General features: G+C 38.2%; 1 protein-coding gene across 4 annotated transcripts in view; it reads right to left on the minus strand.

Moving 5' to 3' along the window:
• Positions 1-16686: 16686 nt before the first annotated feature.
• Positions 16687-22335, minus strand: part of PMS1 (PMS1 homolog 1, mismatch repair system component) — a 51947-nt gene continuing 46298 nt past the window's right edge. For all 4 annotated transcript variants that reach the window (XM_072874652.1, XM_072874653.1, XM_072874651.1 and 1 more), the window contains 2 exons: positions 19789-19949; positions 16687-17081 (listed from right to left, as the gene is read on the minus strand). In XM_072874652.1, the coding sequence (XP_072730753.1) occupies positions 16890-17081; positions 19789-19949 (353 nt within the window). In that variant the 3' untranslated portion in view covers positions 16687-16889. The remainder of the gene's footprint in view (positions 17082-19788; positions 19950-22335) is intronic.

The raw sequence follows: 22335 nt of genomic DNA on the forward strand, positions 1-22335 counted from the left end.
AATTCAATTAAAGTTGTTCAGGAGAGCAGTGAGTTCTAGGGGGGAAAGAAGCTGTAGATGGAGAGTTTAAAAAAAAAGACAGTTGTGGGTAACAAAAAACAAAGAGCAAGAGAGAGTGAGAAAGCCATGCATGAGTAGAAGAAAAGAGCATGTTCTTCCTTTCCAGAGGGAGAGGATGCAAGAAGCAGCAGCAGCAAAAAAACAGTGAAGGAGGGAATTTACTGGAGAAGAATAAAGTTTGATGGGGGGTGGCAAACAACAGAGACTATTTGCTGAAAGAATAGAAAATCAGAATTAAAAAGAATTCAAAACAGATAAGTTTCATACCTTGTTCTTTGATATTAATTTCTGAAAAAATAAATTCGATACTTATATTAATGGAAAACAGACACTTAAAAAGTTACACCACAGTGTCAGGTAAAGAAAAAAGACACAAAACAAGAAAAGCTAGAAAGATCACAGATACACAAAATTATGGTGTATGCACCTCCACGATATCTAGCTATGAATCATCTTCCATTTAAATAAATCCTTTGCTGTGTTATTCTGTCAGATTACCTTCACCTAAAAATATTATTGGATACAAGAAATGTTCCTATAATATTAAAAATACATGGGGTTTTTTCTGCATGAAAGTTTCCAGTAATTTGTGTCTCATCTTGGAAACACAAGCTAGTACAAAACGTAAAAGGATGCTGACTTGCCAAAGCTCAAACAAATAAAATAATATAAACACTTTAGGATGCTTAGAAGACAGGATTGCATGTGGGAGTTGATGGCAAGCGAGAGTACATTGCTCTTGTGCCTGTTAGGAGACCATCAGTACGAATAAAGCTATTTATATTTACTGACACATAAACTAATTAAAAATAAGACATTTCCTTCTGTAACAGAATTGCGAACTAAATGTATTTTTAAACTGCATTGGTAATGTTAACTATAAATGATCATAAGAGAAATGCTTCATAGCACAGCCGTATTTTATGCAAATATTTACTGTTATATATTGCAATTAAAAAAGCACATTCTTAAAGGTTACAGTACTAAAACTATACAAATGGCTTATTTCAATTCTAAATGGCAAACTGTTTTTAAGTAAGAATATGGCTGAATTGATCATAGGCAAAAGAACTAAATCTTCTATTCCAAGTTAAAATCCATTAAAGCCACACTGAGCGGGATTATATAACTCATTAACATCTGGCTATGTAGTTAGTATAGGCTCCTTTCTAAGCAACAAGCTGTAGAGCACATTGAGCTAAATTTGGTGTCAGATATTTAAGTAAATTTATTTCAGCTTTCGTCACAGGTCAAAGAGAAAGATATCTTATGTTCATAATAGCGTAGTTTTCCACTGAAACACAATGAAAGACCTTGCAAGGACATTTTATGCTTCGAGCTTTCCAACTTACTGTATCATACTAGACAGATTATAATTTTTTTTTAAACATAAAGAGGAGTTTTTTCAGTTTGTCAATTGGTTGTTTTTGCTTTTTCAACCTTCCTCAGAAGCACCAGAGAGCGACTGGCTGATGCAGGGGTCAAGATGCTTGGAGATCGGCACTGACTCAGAAAGTAACACTAAGAATCCCCCCAGGAGCTCAGGTAGTGCCTCATATTCACTTGTGCAGGGTCGTATAGTGATTTTTGCCATCTGGGACTGGAAATACATTTCTTGTGCTACCGGACAAGCCACGTGCAAAATCTTCAACTTTCCCTGCAGCATGGCGAGTAGTTCACCTGCTTAGACCACCTTGAGAGATCTCACTTCATTAGCCAGGACATTATGGCACAAGTGAACAGAGATCTTGGGTTTCTACCTGTAGCCTATGTGCTGATGCTCTAGGACAGAAATATCTGACCGAAACAAATATTTAGGCTTGACACTAATACCAAGTGAAATGCAATGGCCTGTCATACACAACCGAGCAGACTAAGTGATCTCATGAAATAAAAGTTTAGTTCATTCAGGTTAGTGTCTGTACAAAGATTTCCTATGTAGTACAGTTAGGCTTAGTATGAGTCAATCCACGAGTGAAGACAGAAACTAACGTTAAACTAAACACAAAGTTGTCCTCCAGCATCACTTTATTCTATTTGTATTGCAGATACATGATAAGCAAATCCCTTATTTAGAGAACACTGTATTTGAATATACAGATATTCCCTTACTATCTTGTTAAACATTGAATACTAACTCCATATCTGTCTGCTTACAGGCAACATTTAAATTTATACATAATTACTCTACTTCCAATTAGTATGCAATATCTTTAATAAAAATTATAGTGCTTTTATAATAAAAGGCATTTCTAGTACAAGTAGTGGTAGAAGGAGAGTAACGTTTAGAACATGAGTGTTTAGATACTGCTCTTAAGGTTACAACAGAATCCCTCAGCAGAGGGAAGATTATATATACATATGTGTGTGTGTGTATATATATATACACACTCACACTTCAATATGTACTTCAATTGAGGCAAAAATCACATTAGCCTTACTACATAGTTCATATTCTTCCTATTTTGTAATGAACCCCCTAGAAAAGCCTTCCTATACTTTTGGTTTGGTCTGTTGCTTCTTCTATCTAAAAACCCCTGGGAAGAAGTTCAATGAGGAACGAGAACAGTTGTTGATACTGTCTCATTCCAGGTCTGTTGCACACCGTTCACACACACTCAGAGCTCCGATTAACCTAGTCCATTTTAAACAGCAGATAATAAAAAAGAATTAAGCATCATAAATTACATTTCATCCAAACGGCTCTTAAAATGCTTTATAGACTCTACACACAGCTCACTCCATCAGTCACTGAAAGCAAGTACCTCTGGGATGAAACGCAACAACTGTTCCACAGGGCACGGCAGAGGAGAGGAAGTGAGGAATACCAGCACATCGAATTGCAATTGCAGGGGGAATTTAGGTAGGAAGAATGTAATTACCCCGTTTGGAGCCTGGCCAGACCACGGGGGTTAACATCTTATAAAGAGCCCTATGAGAATTTTAACAACCTCTAGTGCTCAGGACCTTCAATTTCGATTAGCCCTCAGGAGCAAGGCTAACAGCTCTGCTCAACTGGTTTAGTCTGCCGCTATAGGAAGCGGGGAAAAAATCAACTTCTAGTGGCTCCCTGCGGTTTCCACCCAAGTACTAAGCACATTAATACTACTTAGTCTGCAATATCTGATGAAAATGCAGCAGAAGGCCACATGATTGAAAGCTGCGCTGAATCGGAGCAATTCTTACTGATCCTTCAAAAGCCGTACAGGAAGAAAATGTTTCCTACGCCAGTGAGTCCTAAGTCCTCATAAAGAAAGCATTCAAGATCATCTCAGCAGGTATAACAATAAATAAATACTATACAGATACGCAGATAGGAAGGTAGCATCAGAAATACCTATTTCCCCTCCAAGAGCAACCTCTGAGAAAGAGAAGGAAACTAAAGCATGTGTACAGATCAGTTTCTTTCATATAGGAAGTAAGCAGTTGTCACCAATTACATTAATTAATATATCTTATGTTAGTAGATGTGTGTGCGCATGTTAATTCCTTTTGCTTAAGTAAGGCTGAAAGTTAAAGGCAACAATGAAAGTAAGAAAGATGAGCAGGTAGGAAGGAATATAAGCATGCAGCTCATCTTACTTTTTTTCCACTGTCACCATTAAGCAATAAAAAACCCCACAGACATGCTTCCAAGTTTCCTTCCTCCAAAATAAAATATCAAGTGAGGCTATAATGGAGCATAGCTTTTCATTCCTATTGAACCGAAAGCATTTGGAGCAAATTCCAAGAGACTGCCAAATACTCTTTGAAATTGTTTACATTATGTATCCATACCCCACAGAAGTATCTTATTTCTTCAACTAGGTTACACACAATTTAGAGCCATTTCACTTCTTTACCATAGTCTAATGTAATGCACTGCAGATATTTTTATTTCATTGTTTTTAAACTTCCGAATGTCCACAGGGGTGCATTTTAGTTGCCTTTGGCTAATTTATTTTGTTCACGTCAGACATGCATAATAATAGACGTATCATGGTATTCTATACGATTTTCTCTTAAAGACCCTTATTTGTGCCATCTTATAACCATTAGGATGCAAGAAACTGTGAAAGAAGAAACAATGAAAGGCTTCTCCAAATCAAGCAAAGCAGAGCATTTTGGGTTGTAAATATTCCTTGGCCACAGCAGAGATGCTGTAGATCATATGGACAACGCTACTGCTGCAGGAGCTTTGTGATTTATGCTAATGAGAAAAGCCACCTTGACGAACAGAAAACAAAGGACAGAATAGTTCAGTGCTGATGCAGATTTCGAACATTAGGTTTAAGTTTCACAGGAAATACCGAAGACCAGTGGTTACAGGAATCTCACAACGCTGGTACAGATCTGGGAGTCTTCACTGGAGAGATGTCAGTCAGAGGCACAAATCACTTACGAGTGATTTGTACCATGCAATGTTATCCCAGGTCTTATCAGCTCTCCCGTGTGCTCTGGTGAAGAGTGGACAGTCCCTGCTTTTTAAAGAGGATTCACAGACCAGTACTTTAACTACAAAAACACGCTTGAAAAATCCCATCATTCAGTCTGTTACATAAGGCCATCATGCCAGAGTGCTCCATATCATTGCAGCTATAAAGGAGAACTGGTCTTGCTACAAGTTTCTGTTTAAGCAGGTCTCGGCACTGGATTGGTATGATCCTCTCCTCCTCCCCAAACAGTTCTGGTACATTTTTCAAGGTCTAAGCAAGTGTTTAGGAGCCTAATTTTCCACTGACTTTCAAGATTAAACGAGCTTTTCTGAGTCAGCAAGAACTAGATTTTGAAAAGCATTTAGGCACATACAAAGTTTTTGCATGTGCTCATCCCTCACTGACTTCTGAACATTTAGGAAAACCCAGTGCTGGTTTAGAATCTGTGTGTCCTTACGACACTCAAAGATGACCAAAACCAACAGTGCAAGGTCTTTGAAAGGCCATAAAAGGCAGAAATTCATACTTTGTGAACTTAGAACTTGTTGCAGAAGACACAGACCTGCTGTGCTTGAAGGTCTGAGTTCATTCCATGGAAACTGATCTGAATAGGTAGGTTACTTTTAGGGATAACGTGTGTCTTTTTGACCATATAAAGAATAGGTCTAAGTTACAAACTCATTTCTTGTCCATATCTACTATGTGGAGATCATGTCAGCTTGTTGGCAAATAAAAGCCAACAGCAGGGACCTGAGAAGTGGATTTATTCCTTTATAACAATCACACTGTGCAAATTATCATGTCCATAAATTCATCTAATGCTTTCACTTTTTACTTAACTAAACAGAGTGTCACAGGCCATGGGGCAAATTTTGTCCTCATGATTACTAGAAGTGCTCTCCCCCTCCAACACCTGTAAGGAGGAGACCTGTGCTCGTAGGTATTGTTTTCAAGCTATTCATGCCTCACCTTGAATACAGAAAATGCTACACAAGTAAAGAAAATGCTACGCAGGTAAAGACAAAATACAAAACCCCCTATAGAGACAACTCCAGGCTGGATTCAGGAGGAGTTCCAATTAGGCTCCCATGCAGAAGACAGCTAGTAAGCGTTCCTATAATCATGAAATGGATCATTAAAATAAAACCAATTAGAAAATGTAGCCAAACTCACTCTGGCTGAAGAGGCTTAAACTTCAGAAATATCTATGCCATTGAAACATACGTAAAATCTTTTTCAAACAAACAAAAAAAAGAGCATTTGCATGATTTGCAGGGTCAGCACTGTTAATTTATAGCAAGACCACAGCACACTGAGGACCCTTTTTGTATTTCTCTAAATACATACTATCATAGAGATGCAGCGCACCGTGTCATGTATGCACAATAATTAAACGACATGGACAACTTCATCTAGTTGTTTGCTATGACATATTAAAAAATAATAAAACCCAGCAGTTTTTAGGTTTAATACAAGGTGGGGAAGAACAAGGACTGTATTCTGCCCCATTGGTTAAAGTGAACAAAAGTGGCCATGTATCTTAACACCTGGGAAAAGTCAGGGCATGCACAGCTGGCCGCGAGCTGGTCACACATTCCTGAGGTTACAATTACGACCAGTGTTCTCAAACCAGGCTCATTGACAAGCAGTTGCAGATGGCCAAAACGCTTATGTATGGAAATAGCTTTACTCAGCAAAATCTTAGAAAAATAACGTATCAATAGGAACACTTGTATATGTAGATATAGCACTTTCTCAATGATGTTTTCTTCAGTTAGCCCACAGGTCATGTCATATAAACTGAAAACAGGAAATCTTTTGTGTTGCACATCATATATATCATTTGGTACCAGCATATCCTTTTCCCCAACAAGTCGACTTCCAATGTAGTTAAAGTGGAGAAACACTATCAGCGTGTTAGGTTCTGTTCCCAGATTTGCCAACAGCCAGCTATGTGGCCAGTCCTCTTTTCAATACGCCAGTTTAATGAGGGGACAAATGGGCATAATGAGACTCTCATTTGTGTATACAACTTCACGACTCTGACACTTGGATGAACAGCAACGAACACTGCAAAGTATCATTTTATCATCTCTGTAAGTAACACCAGAAAACGTACTCATGTTTTCTCTCTTCAGTAATGACATTTAAAAAAACCCACACCTACATGAAAACTTTCTCTGATGTTTACTGAAACAATCAAAATGCTAAGATGGTAAAAAATGAAAAATGTCCTGTTTAGATATGATAATATAAAATGAAGTTTATAGTTATTTGCAAAACAATCCTTGCAAGATACTTCTTTAGCAAGGTGATGGGGTGATCACCTGATCGGGTGACATTTTTTGTGATGCTGAAAGCGTGGACACTTAATATAGGAGAAAGGAAAACAGTCGTTAATGTGTTAAAATACATTGGAACAGAGGAAAAAAGATATTTAAGCACCACATATAATATACTTTCAATTCAATGTTTTCAAACTCCTGTTTGGCAAAATCTGTACCAGAAATGATACAGTAAAAATTATCAGACTTCACACCAACATTGCCAGAGTCAGCAGTAGGGGCAGAAATATCAACTGAAATTTAAATTAGGGCACTGATGTCTATTTGCACCACTAAATGAACCTTATTTTCTCAGGAAAAGAACTACTATCCTTTCCAAAACCGAATACGCAAAAATTGCATCAAGATGTGATTACAAACTTTTTAATTTCAAAATTTTCTCAATAAAAAGCATAGCAGACGAACAAATATACAAGAGTATTGCTCATGCCGGCTACCCCCTGAGCAAGAGCCCTGTTACTGTGATTAGTACAGACCAACAGATGAACATCTTTATGCACATGATCAGCAAGACCAAAAGGTCACTATGGTTTTAATTTACTATTTGCTATAAAACTTGTATCTTTAAACAGACTTCGCATGTTTTTCAGATATCACGCATACTTTGAAGTCAACAAATCACAAGTTCGATTACAAATCACTCAATATAAACTCCTATTAATATTTTGACCCAAACCAGCCCAAAGTAGAGAAGACCTCTCCAGAACTGGCTTTCCATTTTACTGGGCCTTACACTGCACTCCTTAAGACAGAGAAACCTTCCTCTATGGAGACTCGGGAATTTTGCCATGGTAAAGTGTGCAAGGTCAGACCTATTGTACAGCAATTATCATAAAACTCTGAAAACTATTAAAGTTTGCACACAACACTTCAACTCATTATTAAAAAGATTTGTAAATAAAATAATAAATGTGATTCCCAATTTTGTAGGTTAGTATTAATGAATATGCCAAAGCCTCGTGAAAGAGAATTAGTTGTGAGGTAAGTTTGAACTTGCATATTCCCTTCTGTATATTCAGCTTTTCAAAGATTATTTTATTCAGCTTGTAACTACCAGCACAAATGCTGATTCTAAATATATCTGCTGAACTCTAAATGACTTCTGTTTATAGAAATAGGACACAACAAGCTATTAAATCTTCCTTACAACAAACTGTGCTATGCCAAAATACTCGCTCCAGATTTTTGAGCTCCAGTTAAAAGACTTAGACTGACAACCAGAAGAAAACTAAGAAAACTGGTAAGACAGTTATTATACCAATATATTTTATCATTTAAGTATTTCCTTACCTGGACTTGATTTTAGTCTCATTAATTCTGCATCCACACAGGTTTTAAAAAAAACAAACTAAACCAAAAATCTAGTGGTGCTTGAAACCTTCATTACTTTACATGATTTAAGAATTCAATACAACACTTCCTTGCTATATAGCATCCAAATAAATTCAGAAGAAACAGGACAGAATAATAATAAAAACCTGTATCACTTTCAGTGACTCGAAGTAGTATAGAGTCAGAAATTACAGTCCTGAGAACTCCACAAAGAGTTCATAATTAGGCAAGAATTAACTGCACCCACCCGTTAACCATTAGGTTCATGCTCATTATAGTAAAAATGCAACAGTGGGAGCTGAGTTGCAGAGTTTAGGCTTTTCCCCCCTGTACATCCAGCTCAAGGCTGACTGAGCCGTTTCTTCAGTTTCCATAATCCACAAGTGGTTGGTGCACCATAAGGCGTTTTCCGGTTCTACAGTAAAGCTCACTAATAGTGTAAAATATTACAATTCTAAAAGGCCAGTATCCATTTTACTGCTGTTATAGTTGACGCATAATCACATTTACTTATTTGCAAACGCAGAACAAAATTCAAGTTTCAAATGCACACTTCCTAAAGGACTTGGCAGCATTTTCAGTTGCTCAAAGGTCGTTGTAAATAAAGCATAGAAGTTATGGCTCTCCTAAATGGCAATGGGGTCTTCAGCAAGCAGTTCTGAAAAAGAGGATTTTGAAGCTGAATGTGAAGTTTTAAGTGCAACAATTAAGGAAATGTTCTGTAATGGAGGTGGCTACTTTGTGGGAGAAGTAACTGTATTAATTCCTCTGGTGAGGGAACAGTTTTCTAGAACTATACGCATATAGTTTCACACGTCTTAGTAACTATTAACAGATTCTTCTTCTAAATCATACACACCTAAGCTGTCAGGGAACCCCAGGAATGTTAACTGACTAAATAATATTGAAACTCTGCCTGCTTTAAGTGAAGAACAGAAATGCAGCAGCACGTTGCTTTGAAACAATCTATTTATTCCAAGTCAGTTTTGGCCAGGTGTGACAAGAGTCATACCTAGATCCGCTCCTCAGAGCTGAAAGCATTTGCCTTTCAACAACTACTTTACATGAAATAAGCTCAAATTATCTCCAAAAGAATTTTCCTTTCCATTCTCTTGAAGTGAGATGACAGGACTCTTTTAAAGCTACTTAAACACAAGACGGTTCCTCCCTCCCCCTTTTTTTAATTGAGAAAGTAAATTCTCTTATGTTTCATCAGGAACACTCTCTCATTTATCTAACATAAACCGTACCAGGCTAACAAGAACAAGGAAAGACATTACCTCTTTGTTATATCAACTTAGATAATTTTACCTGACTAAGCATCTTTAAAATCCTCCAAAAATAGGCTGTCCTGACATTAGAAATAAGGTAGAACCTTAGTTCTACCAATGCAGTTTTATTACTGCAATGACCTGACAAGCGAACGCTCATATATAAATGCTTCATACAGCGTTCCTCTGTCAAAACGCTTGCTCCTTGTGAATATTTTAATTTAAACAGGCATTTTAAGTGCTGAAGCAAAAAATATCGGTGATCTAAAATATCTAAAAAATGTAATGATTCAATTAATGCTGAGTTACTCCACGCATGAATGAACAATTTGACCTGGGCTTGAATACAGTATTTTAATAACGCAGCTGCCATATTCATTGGTCTCTACATTTCCTGAAAACTAATCTGCCAAACAAGTTATACAGTTATTAATCTTCTGCGCTTCCGTTCTTGGAGTGCTGAGTTAGTAATGCTCCACAATCATGTGTTATTTCATTGAAAAGCTACATATTTTAGAACATTTCAGATACTCTAATTCTAAAATTAAGACAGATCTATTTTCCAGTTGAAGAACTACTACTACCTTTAAGCATCTGAGTGGCAGCTACTGGTTTCTAGGAACTTCAGGTCAGTTTAGGCACTAATTTTTAAATATTTTGAAATACTTGGAGGTTTTTTTTCTAGGTACAGGTGGTATTGCATCTGCAGTTTTGAGGTATTTTTTTCCAAGAGGCTGTCAGAACCATAGCTGTTCTGTCGTTCAGAACCTTAGTAGCACAATACAGTTGTCACAAGACATAAAGAAAATAAATGAACTAAGATTAAAATTGTTTTCACATACAATGAAAAATTCCAGGCACTAAACAAGAACCTCTCCTCTACCACCTGATTGGTACTATCCCAATATGCAGTGCTGGACCTAACTGAGCATGCTCTGGCAAAGCTTCACCTATAATACCAGCCACCTTCATATGGAGTTCATAGGAAATGTGCATTAGGCTGGGCCCTCAAGAGTAATTTTTTTCTCTCCTTATAAAGATACCTTGTTTCATTTCAGGGTGAAATTACAAATAGAGAAATAACCTTTGAGCAAAACCAAAGTCAGGGCTGCTTTGGCTGAGTAATTCAGCCCAACGAAATCATCAATGAAATTACTGACGTGCAAAAGACTGACAATGGGTTGATGAAAGACTACAATAACTTCGGACAAACATTTACAACTTCAGATACAAAAGTGATTAAAAAAAATAAGTAAGAATTCTGTAACTGCAGATGACAGCAGCATTACAGTTAATATTTAATCATGATATTGTGAGAATGTTCAGTAGTGGAAGACAGGATTAACATCTTGCTTTAAAACATTCCATTACTTTCTGCATCTGTTTACTGATAATAAAAGAAACAGCTGTTCTAAATGTAACATTAACAGGTGTAAACCGTTCATTTGAGATTTTAAAACAATAATTCTCCTCCATTTCCTCCATAGCTATTTTGAAATGACATTACGAACACCCCTCCTATTAGCTTACACAATTAACTCGTAATTGTTTAACCTCTCCGCATGTCCGCAAAACATATACATGTGGAGTTAGCTTCCTTCTCATTTTGTGCAAAAGGCTCTGTTCTTCTGCAGCGCACATCCTGAACTAATGCACCAGATGTGTCCCATAAAATGGTTGGTCACACTATTCAGCAGCTTTCCTTTAGCAACTGTTCTATATCAAATTTACTGTAAAAAAGCATCATAATTATGAAGTAACACTGTATCAAATTCACAGACCTAGTATCTCACTATGTTCAGTTAAACTATGAATGATAATTGAGCTTGAAATTGTATATTTACTTTAAATAAGTCCTCCAAATCATCTGCAACAATGTGTGCTTAATTCGAAGCCATTAACAAAAGATTTAACATTTCCACATTTATACTCTCCATAATTTCAGATACGATACTCCATACTTAGAGAGAGGAAAAAAAAGAAAAGCTACTTCTGGTAGCTTTCCATCTGCAAAATTAAATGGACGTACCTTCAGTTTCCTACAATTGCTAACCCAGCCTGTTAAATGCTGGGTACAAAAGAAAAACCATTCAAGAATCCTTCAATATTGCTATTGCAGCCAAAAAATTAATTCAGAATTATAAGTTTGTTTAACAAAACAAAACAAAACCAAACCCCCCTACCAAACCAAAACTAGACCTGCTTTACAGAAGATAAAACAAGCTCTGAAGACCAAATGTTATAACCCTTTCAAAAACCTAAAAAGTTGCTCTTTGATGCTTACTTTTATGAGAGTAATACCAATATGTATGTAGGGCAGGGGAAAAAACCAAAACAAAAAAGGCACGAAACCACTTGCATAAATTGAGACCGAGGAATGGGTGCTTGTATAACTAAATAGAGTGTTGCTTGGGAGTATTGATTCTATTGCTAGACATTTTAAATACTCCGTATTAGAATATGGAAATACAGAAGAAGAATCCACTTGAACGAATCACAAATTACATCATACAGATTTTACTGTTGCCAATGACTGCTGAGTGCTCCTGAAATAAGTTAAGCATTCCTCTGTTTTTGCTATTATTCTCTGAACTGCTACTATTCATGCTAAAGGAAGAAAAAAATCCCCAGAAATACTCCAAATCCTTTCATACACACACTTCTTCACTGAGACAAAACAGAAACTTAATTATTAAGGTTCCTAATACATTCAGAAAAGTAGCACGTAAAAGGCGCTACCTCCATCTCATGCTTATACCCATATTTACATGCAGGGAAAAATAATTTTTTTTTTAATGAGATTTTCCTGTATTTAAAAAGAAAATTGATATTCAATGGTTTCCTACGAAAATAATATGCAATTTCTCAGAATTTGGGCGAGGCGGACACCTGAGCTGCAAATACACCACCAGAAGTGAACCCAGCCAAACTGACCGTACAAATGATCCTCTGAAAAATACAAAGCTATGTACAACCAAAAGGGTTTTTAAGTTTTATTACGAGATCATGCTTTAGTCTGGAAAGCTCCCGATTATCACTTAGGGAACACCGGTACCTGCACTAGGAATATTTTAGGAAGGCAAACACGCGCACCACGAGAAGCGTCGTAAGCGATAACACTTTGACCTGCTGGTGACTGAAAGTGAGGAAGGAGCGATGCTTGTTCATGGTCAACCTCAGACCTGCCTACCCATCATTTTAAGCGGTCAAAATTGTACAAAAATAAAATGCCAGCAGAGGGCAGTGCAAATACTAGAAGTCCCCTGAAATGCCCCGACCTGGCCACTCGTGGTGGAAACAGCTGCGTGGGTCCATGGCGTGGGTCACAACGGTGTGGGCAGCCTGTCTGCTTGCTGCCGGGACATGCGCCCACCACGTCCTGCCCCGCTGCTTTTTCCTCTAAGGTAAGAGGTCAAGCACAACAATAACCACGTCTAGTCACCATTACACATTTCAGGTTTTCTTCGTCCTTTCAAAGAGCCCATACAGCTGGGGACTGACTGACGGCAAGGACAGGCAGCCTGGGGGTCATCACTTGATGAAACATCTGAGTGGCACCAGGTGCTGATGCAACGGCAAGAAGTTGATGTGCCTTGCTTTTCGAGAACCATTAAATCAAGCGCACCATTTGACTTTTTAAGCTTGTAAATCTAGAACTAGGGTACTTTTATTGTTTAAATAAGGAACATAAAATGGATGCATCACCAGGGGCATTAGTAAGAGCATCTCTAGAAACGGAAAGTAACATTTCCTTCTGTCCACACTGGATAAAGCAAGGAGAGACCCACGCTATCTAAAGCCATCTCCCACCAGCACAGTATCAGACCAACTCACAATTTCAACTTGCACCCCTGCCGTGATTTAACCCCAGCCAGCAACAAAGCCCCCCCCCCCAGCTACTCACTCACTGCCTCCCAGTGGGATGGGGGAGAGAATCCGAAGAGCAAAAGTGAGAAAACTCGTGGGCTGAGATAAAGGCAGTTTAATAGGGAAAGCAAAAGCCACACACACAAGCAAAGCAAAGCAAGGAATTCATTCACTCCTTCCCATGGGCAGGCAGGTGTTCAGCCATCTCCAGGACAGCAGGGCTCCAGCACGCGTAACAGTGACTTGGGAAGACAAACGCCATCGCTCCGAATGTCCCCCCCTTCCTTCTTCTTCCCCAGCTTTCTATGCTGAGCATGACGCCATATGGTGTGGGATATCCCTTTGGTCAGTTGGGGTCAGCTGTCCCACCCGTGTCCCCTCCCAGCTTCTTGTGCACCCCCAGCCCACTGGCTGGTGGGGTGGGGTGAGAGGCAGAAAAGGCCTTGACTCTGTGCAAGCACTGCTCAGCAGTAACTAAAACATCCCTGTGTTATCAACGCTGTTTCCAGCACAAATCCAACACAGAGCCCCATACTAGCTACTGTGAAGAAAATTAACTCTACCCCAGCCAAAACCAGCACAACCCCCAAACACGAGTTCCGTGGTGGGGAGACACCCAGACTTACAGCTCCGAAGCCATGCTACAGCACTCGCTGCTGGCACCCAGCCACACGACAATCCCCAATATCTCACAGAGACAGAAAACAAACTGTATGTACGCATACCTAAGGAAGAAATCCACAGCAGCCCTCCGAGGTAAAGGGCAGCAAACCTAGCCAGGAGGGAAGAGCCAGCTACCAACTACCAAACCTGGTGGACCTGCACCCACGGCAATGCCTGACACTGATCTGCTTCCATAGCAACTAAGCCCACCTTGGCATCTGTGAATACCAATTTACCTATCACTTTTCATCCTCAACCTAAAGCCTGAATACCATTAAACAACTTGTCCTCTGCAACGGTACTATTATATGAAAGCACTTGATGATGATTCTAGTCTTATCAAAGATACTAGCATTTGCTCCAATATAATTAGGATACAGCTATTTTACCTTTTGGAAAAGGACTAGCAATTATTAATCTCATTAAATACTGCACATTATATTCCCAACTGACTAAAATTGGTGCACATATTCATTTAAGTTCCAACAAACTTAGCTTGGAGATAAATTTCTGTTCTCCAGCTTGCCTATGGCTTTTCTCACTGTAACAGCTACTCTCTAAACTCTCACAGTTTGTATCCAAACAAGAATAAAAATAAACAAACTATAACCTTCTGCATCCACCACAAGGCTGGGATCCTGTTTCCCCCTCAGAGCCAAGAGTCACGTCTCCTTCCTGTGTCTCCATCCACCTTCTCACTTCCATTCTAAAAATTCACATCTTCTGCACCGAGTGACATTTACAGCCAACAAGTGTCCGGTTTTCCAGTGACATTCTCATCTTGTGCCTTGCTCACCAGTTAAGTTTGGAAAGATATCCTGCTTGTGCCCTCCGATCCTCCCTGCTCTTTTCCCCCATCAGTCCCCATGCTGCCCACCCTCCTTTGGTGCCCACTACCAGAAAGGTATTTTACTCATGGCTATGTCTTAAGACTCCCTCAGTACGGCAGTAGATATCAAACTTTCTCTTCCTCCAGAAAGAGTCCTCTCCTTCCCAACTGACACTGAACTACCCTCACACAGCATTCACTTGATGTCCTTCAGCTGTTCCCAATCCAACCTCACACATGTGCACGGCAGAGCTGGGGAACAGAAACAGAGGAGGCTGCACTTTCTTGTGCTCCTACTCCTTTGCAGCCGTGAAGGATGCACACACCAAAACAGTCACAAGAGAGCACCTTGTTTGCTGCTGTATCTTATCTTACCTCAGGCCTCTGCACCACTCTGCCACATACTTGGAGAGGTAAACAACAAAGCTTTCCTATGCATTTGCGTTCTTTGTCCCCTGAACCTTCCTCTGTGTGCCTCCTGGGCAAAAGTCAGCATGTGTTGTGAATGGAGCAGAAGTCTAGGTGTGCTGATCACCCAGACACCTGCTGCTGAACCGAGCAGACCATCGAGTTCAGCCTGCCTTCCACCTACGTGGGGGCACAAGGTGCTCCCAGCAGTTCACTGCAAATGCACATAAATAAACTCTACGTAAGACTAACAGAGCTACTTTGAGGCAAACACACTATAATTAATGGGGGCGGATACTTAAAACAAGCACCGTGTTTTAAAATGACTGCTACAGAGTGCAGTTAATGTTTTCTGTACTTGTTTTTCCTTTCTCCAGTTTGAAGTTATAAACCTCTCTTCCCCATGAAAAGGATAAACTTACTTTAATGGCATAAAAACATAATTATTACCTTTCAGTTTAGAATGTATATGTTGTCATGTATTGCTGTGATGTGTTTTCTTAACTGAGTTCACCAGTTCAGCACTGTTTGATACAGAGCAATAGATCAGTAATTTACATTTTCAGATTGTACATTTGCTTGTCTGGTCTGATACTCCTGTTCACAAACTAGCTTGCACTCAGATCTTTCAGCAACCTTCAACCCCCTACCTAGCAGCCACAGAAACACTACAAAGCTAGGTCTTACCACCACATTTTCATAGTGCCAAGATTTCCTAACAACAGAACAATGGGGGACAGACAGGAATTTTCAGATGATCTTTCTTGAAACTTTTAAAACATACTCTTCCAGACACATTTCACCTGCTATGCACAGAAGGCACAAGCGGGTAGCTTTATGGAAGCAGGCTACTACTTGAAATAGAGGAGTAAACGCTACTTTCTGGTAGAAAGAGAATGAACAAGTTTACCAGAATCAGTAGCTCTCTCTATAGGAGGCTTTGCCCTGGTTACGCCACATTCTCCTTGAGTGAGGACAGTTTATATTTCCCACCCCCAAACAGTTTGTGTACAGCATTGCACCAACACCCATCTGCTTTCAGTGCTAACCTGTGCTCCCGTGACTCTGATCCTTTCATCTTTCAAGTCACTGGCCAGTTTTTGTTGATCTAAAGTTTTAAGAGTGCACTATACTTTTAAGAATCACACTTCGGTAAGTGTGTAAAAAAGCTTTTTGGAGATTGGACAGTAGGACTTCAATACTCATTTACGCAAGCTAACAATTTCCAAGTAGAAATACACCACCATAAAAGTGTAACTATAATAACTGCATATGGCAATGCCACATTTAAATACCTACAGCTATCTGTCATTCCTTTGAAAATTAACATCTCATGTCCTTAGGACAATAAACTTTGCCAGGCTCTGTTGAAAGCAACTTCTAACCACTTCTTATCTACAAAATTTTGACATACTGACATTTTCTAAACCTGCAGCAATAAGAAAAGCATCAAACCAGTTGAGAACATTTCTTTAATAAACTCTTTAAAAAAAATAGTGATGTTGTTTCTCTACAGTATTTATTTCCAGTTTTCAAGTAGCATTTGAATTTAAATAAAAAGGTTCCTAGGATATCTCGTATCATATCTCATATGATAATGAAAAGTCATTATACAAAAGCTTTGCACAAAACATACTGAAATTACAGAGTAATGATCAAAATTAAGCAAGAGAAATATGACCCAAACAAAATGTTTCATTTACTGAATAATTTCCGTGGAGTTGTGCTTGTCAGCTTCTGGAATATCTGTTAAGTGATGAAAAAAAGGACGACCATGAACACAGCCTTTATTTTCCTTTCCAAGCTGTTGCTTCATCCTGTAAATTGTGTTTTGTACATCTTCTTTTGACAAATGTAAGGGCAGCTGCCGAGCTAAACGTACTGCTTCTCCCTGTGGAAAGAAAAAACAAAACCAAAACTCCAATAGTTTTAAAGTACCACTTTTTAACACATTCACCTGGGGCTACCAGAAAGTAGGAATTAAACACTCACTGTTTAAAGGTCACTCTTCTCTTTTCTGCTGATAAATATTCCAAATCCCAGAAACCCAAATGTATCTCTAAATATATCTTATTGGTCTTTTCATGACACTTCTACAATGGAGTCACACACAGTCAGTCTCCTGGTCATGTCTGCACTCTTTCTTTTAGGGTCCACTTTTGCAAGATGCTTTGTATTTCTGAATATCCTATTTCCTGTTGGCACCAGTATCAGCTGAAGAGGTTTACCAGTTCACAAGACACATTCTGCACTACAAACTTTAGAACTAACATAAATGAAGTCAAAGTCAGCTAAACAAAGTTTTAAAAATACTATAGTGAAATTTTAGATTAATGTTGTATTAACTATTGTCTATTGCATCCAGTTATCTCACCATACTAGAAAGCAGAAGTGGCTGCTAGACACCATTACTGAAGCACCCATCCTCAAATAATCAAGCAACTTCAAAAAGAAGTTGTCAGGTTTTTTGTTTCTTCTTCCAAGATGGGCCTTCCTGCCATTGCCTTCTCTTTAGTAATCTTGCCTAGACAGAAATGGATGTGGCATACAGTCTCCCTTCACATTGTACAAACCTGAAGCAGAGTTCATAACATTTTAATCTGAATCTTCTCGTTTTGTTTGTCTGGGATTTTCTCCCACTCTTCCAAGTGGAAAAAAGATCACTATGGACTATTCTCTACCTAGGAAGGCTGCTTCTTTAACCATTACCCTATTCTTTCTTCTGGGTCTACCAAAAGACAGCAAAAGCTGCAGACATGCTGCCTGCTCAAAAATGAAACTTAAGATAAAAGTTGCAATTCTGAACATGACAGTGAATGGCGCTTCTAGTGTTTACCCCCCAGAATGGTCAAAACCCCAGTGCTTATTTTTATAGTATTTTTTTTTTCATGACAGCAAGCCATATACTTCCTAGTTAATATTTATTTTCCAGCTACTGTTACTGCTGCACATGCATCTTCTTTCTAACAGTTCCTCACAGGATCAACATTGCTCTTAAGAAGACTTCCTTTGATAATCTCTTGATATATACCTTTATATGTATGTGTGTGTGTGTATCTACATATAGCTGTATATAGATATACACACACACACACGTACGTACGTTTGTATGTGTGTGTATCTCTCTCTACATATAAACCAACTCCATCCCACTCAATCTGACTGATGAGTATTTGCAGGTAGAGGAAATAAAGCTTCCATCTCCAAACCAAGTTACAAACCATTCCTGTCTCAACACTTAACCCTTCTTTAAGCTTCTTTCATGAGTGCACAAGAACAGTTCAGTAGTGCACAACAGAATCACTTGCTCCAAAGGCAGCTGTAAGTTTACTGCTCCAAAAAGACAGGGAAAGATTTGTATAATAAATGTTTAAAAGATAAAACACATACTCCGTGTAAATGCCCAGGTCCCATTTTGAAGTAGCCCAATTCAGAAAAGCATGTTAGCAAATGCTTAAGTAAGAAGAGACTTAACATATATTTTGGTGACCTTTTTGCACAGAGATCGTAAGAACTGGGATTAAAGATAGCATTAGTGAAACATCTAGACAAGAAGTGGTAGAAAACTGCTATTGTTAGTTACTGCAGCTTTAACTAGTACCACATATATTAGTTGTCTCTGAAGCTTCTCGCCCATTATTGTCTCTGGATGGACGATTTTATCTATTTGCATATCTAATATTAACAAGAGTCATTCCAGTTCCAACTGTTGCATAATAACTTCTGTAAGAAAACACATTAAAGATTCTTTTACTCAAGTACCATATTTCTGGTAACTAATAATGCTGGCTGCTTGTGAAGAACACCTGGTTTCCTCCCTTCGGTGCACTGCAGAACTTCGTCACTATTGCATTGAATAGAGTGGACTTACAAGACTCTGTTGGTTGTCAGTATGTGCTTCCTTTAACTGCAGAAGTTATTGATGTTAACTAAATACAAGCATTTGCAGAGGCATATGGGGTTCACAGTATGTGAGACTTCATTTTTTACTTCAATGTCTTAATTCCAGCGACAGCTTGCTTTTCTGGCAAAAAAAGTTTCCATTTGTCTATCTCTGCCCTTTCTTTGAATGCATCATAGGATTTTTTCTTCTTTAAGTGGAAATGGTGCACTTTCGGATGTTCACAATGTACATCTCATTGAGGTTTACATGAGAATTAAGCTTCAATTAACGCCTACTTTTCATAAACTATTACCTTAATTTTATAACTTCTTCATAGATTTATTTATAAAGGAGTTAAACCTTGATGACTGTTCTGGATTCAACTGCCTTCTAGACTTTGTAAAGCAATTTTATGGCAGTTCTGTATTCTAACATGGAGAAATGCCTTTCTAGTCTGAAAACTGCCTATATAGAAACCCTTTGCGAACATCAGCTGGATGACTGTTTTTGGATATGTCTGATGGAAGTATTTTGGTAAGCAATGCAGAACCCATACACCTCGGAGAGGATATGACATTCTCCTTTTCAAAAGTAACTTCTGTTTAGAACAGAACTACATTAATTAAAACAGAAAGCCGAAGAAAGATTTTCAAGCTGTTTAAGGATTTATTATAAGCTTAGCTGGCCAATACTTAAAAGCAAACTTCTGTCTTACCTCCAAGTAATTTATCACTTTGAGAGGCCTACATTCATATACTTCCTTTGCATTTCCATTAACTACTGCATTCAGAATTTCTTTCAAATCAGAAATACCATAATATGGCAGGCAATTTGCCAACCCTTCTATTTCCAGATGACTTTCTGTAGCTGAAGCACCTGAAAATACAAAAATGAAACAGTAATTTATACACTGCTTTGATTTCTATTCTGGAGCAATTCAGAGAAAATTAAACTGATGTAAAATAACTTCGTAAATTAGTCTCACAAATTCAATACAATTAGGAAACTTCTTTTGCTCCTCCCTTGGAGTGAAAAGCATTTATTTGTCCAATGTTTCATTATGATGATGTGTGCCTATTCACACCACAAATGTCTCAGCTTATTTTAATTCAAATCCTAGCTGGCACTGTTTAAATGCTTAAAACGTTTTGCAGCATTCCCAGTCTTGAGCATAGCTTTAATTAAAGCTTCTATGGCTTTAATTAAACATACATGAAATTAAAGTAGAAGCTAGTAATAAAATAAAACTTAGCTTGAAAAAAATGAAAACAGAGTGTTGGCACTATTTTCTATGTAAGTGGTTTAAACATCTGTAGAGTTCAAATGTTATCATAACAAATTCAGCTTCTACTGAAATAAAAAGCAGTTTTTTCTCCTACCACAGAACAGGGAGAACTCAAGCCCGTATAATTAAAGGCTCTGTGACAGACTTCATACTGTCATTCATAGGATATCACTGCTGCACCAGGTACCACTCTGAATAGGAATGATGAATAAAACATTTAAACAACCTTTCCAACAAAATATCTATTCAATCTTTGAGGTGTAGGACATTTCACTTCTCATTCACACTACTTGCAAAAAATTTGATGTTGCTACTGTACAGCTAACTTTTCTTCCACTCCCTCTCAGAACCAAGTTCTCTAGGGGTCGGGCTCACATATTCTCGTGCAGTTCTTCAGAGCTCCTCCTCTCATTCATGTTTGGTGCACAGAAATCTCAACCCAACCCACATGGCTACCTTCCCTTTTCCTCCTCTACAAGTCTAAGAAGTAAAGAGCTTCACAAGGAGAGCATTGAAGAATACAATTCATAATGAAAATAAATCCACTCTTGTGTAATGGCCCCAGGTAGGATAAATTACATTCAGCCTGAGTCATGAATGGTTTTTGCAAAGTCAAAAAAGCTGGAGACAAATAGATTGCTACAAAGTGGATTAATTTAACCAACTGTGATAAGGGATCATTCATGTTCGTAATACAAACAATGTGAAGGATTTCAGAAGTGAGAGAAAATATATATGCAATATTAAGTCACCACAATGTACTTTCATTAGCTAGTAGAATGAGACTGTTATCCATGACCAGGCACTGTTTATTTGACAGTCATTAAATAAGAGCACAGATGAACAGGAGGACTGTGCAGGTTGAAAATTTTTCTAAATATGGGTGTGTCACCAGGTAAATAATGCTGTTGGACCTTTTTAAGCTTCATGGCAAGAGATACTTTGACCAGAGTGGGAATTTGATATAGGGAACAAGCCTCCCACCCCCCAAAAAAATCACATAACCTCCTTCCAACTACATATTTAATACTGATTTAAATGTGAAACTTCATTTCCTTTTTTCACACAGCATTGTCTTCTCTTTTTCAAGCTGTCTTTCCCTAATCGTGGCCAGCAAAAACAGACATATTTTTTATGTACTGCCGTAAGCCTGTGATCAGATTCAGCTTAAAGCAAAATGCTAAATTATCTGAAAGTTCACCTGTTATTAAAGGCGAGATAAGATGATGTACTATGCCAATATTTTCCCATGGGAAAGGCTGCCAGTAAGAGATAGGAGCAAAAGATAAAGTCTGTTTTTAATGTCCTTCAGCTCTTTTCTCTTCATATTTATCCCCATTTTGCTTTAATGAAAGATGAGATTTGAGTAACTGTTCCAGACAGTTTGATTATGCTGCTTTCTCTCTAAAATGAGAACTTAGTCTATTTGACAACCTTTCAATAATTACCTCTCTATATGCTACCAAAGATGGGACACACAATTTTGTTAAGTTTCAAGTGTTAAGATTTTCAGTTTAAAAACTTCTATTTCCAGTGCTTCGTCTTAAAATTTCATGACAGTGAGATTCTGGATTTGCAAAACCTTTCTTTTTTTTTCCCCCAAATCCAGTAACCCAATCATACGTGCTTGCTAACGAAGACTGCTAACGCTTGATACTCTTCAGTTTTACCAATAGCAATTTTTCTGTCTGCAAATTTTGACAGCCAGACTTGACTTCACCATACTGCTCATTAATTCAAAAGTCAAAGGGGGCTTTAAAGAGTCTAACATAAGAACAAACAATACAAATCCTGGCTAAGAGAAATTTTCTTCTCTGGTATTTCTGTTTGTGTGTCATTCTCCTTTTCTGCTTACATTCTCTAGACTGCAAAGTAGCCCATTGCATGCTGATTACCATATATTTATCTGCAAGTCTTTGCAGGAATTCCGATATTGGCAACATTTGATGATATAAGCAGATGTCGAAGCCTCCATGT

This window comes from Ciconia boyciana, chromosome 10 (genome assembly GCF_034638445.1).
Source record: "Ciconia boyciana chromosome 10, ASM3463844v1, whole genome shotgun sequence".
Taxonomy (NCBI): Eukaryota; Metazoa; Chordata; class Aves; order Ciconiiformes; family Ciconiidae; genus Ciconia; species Ciconia boyciana.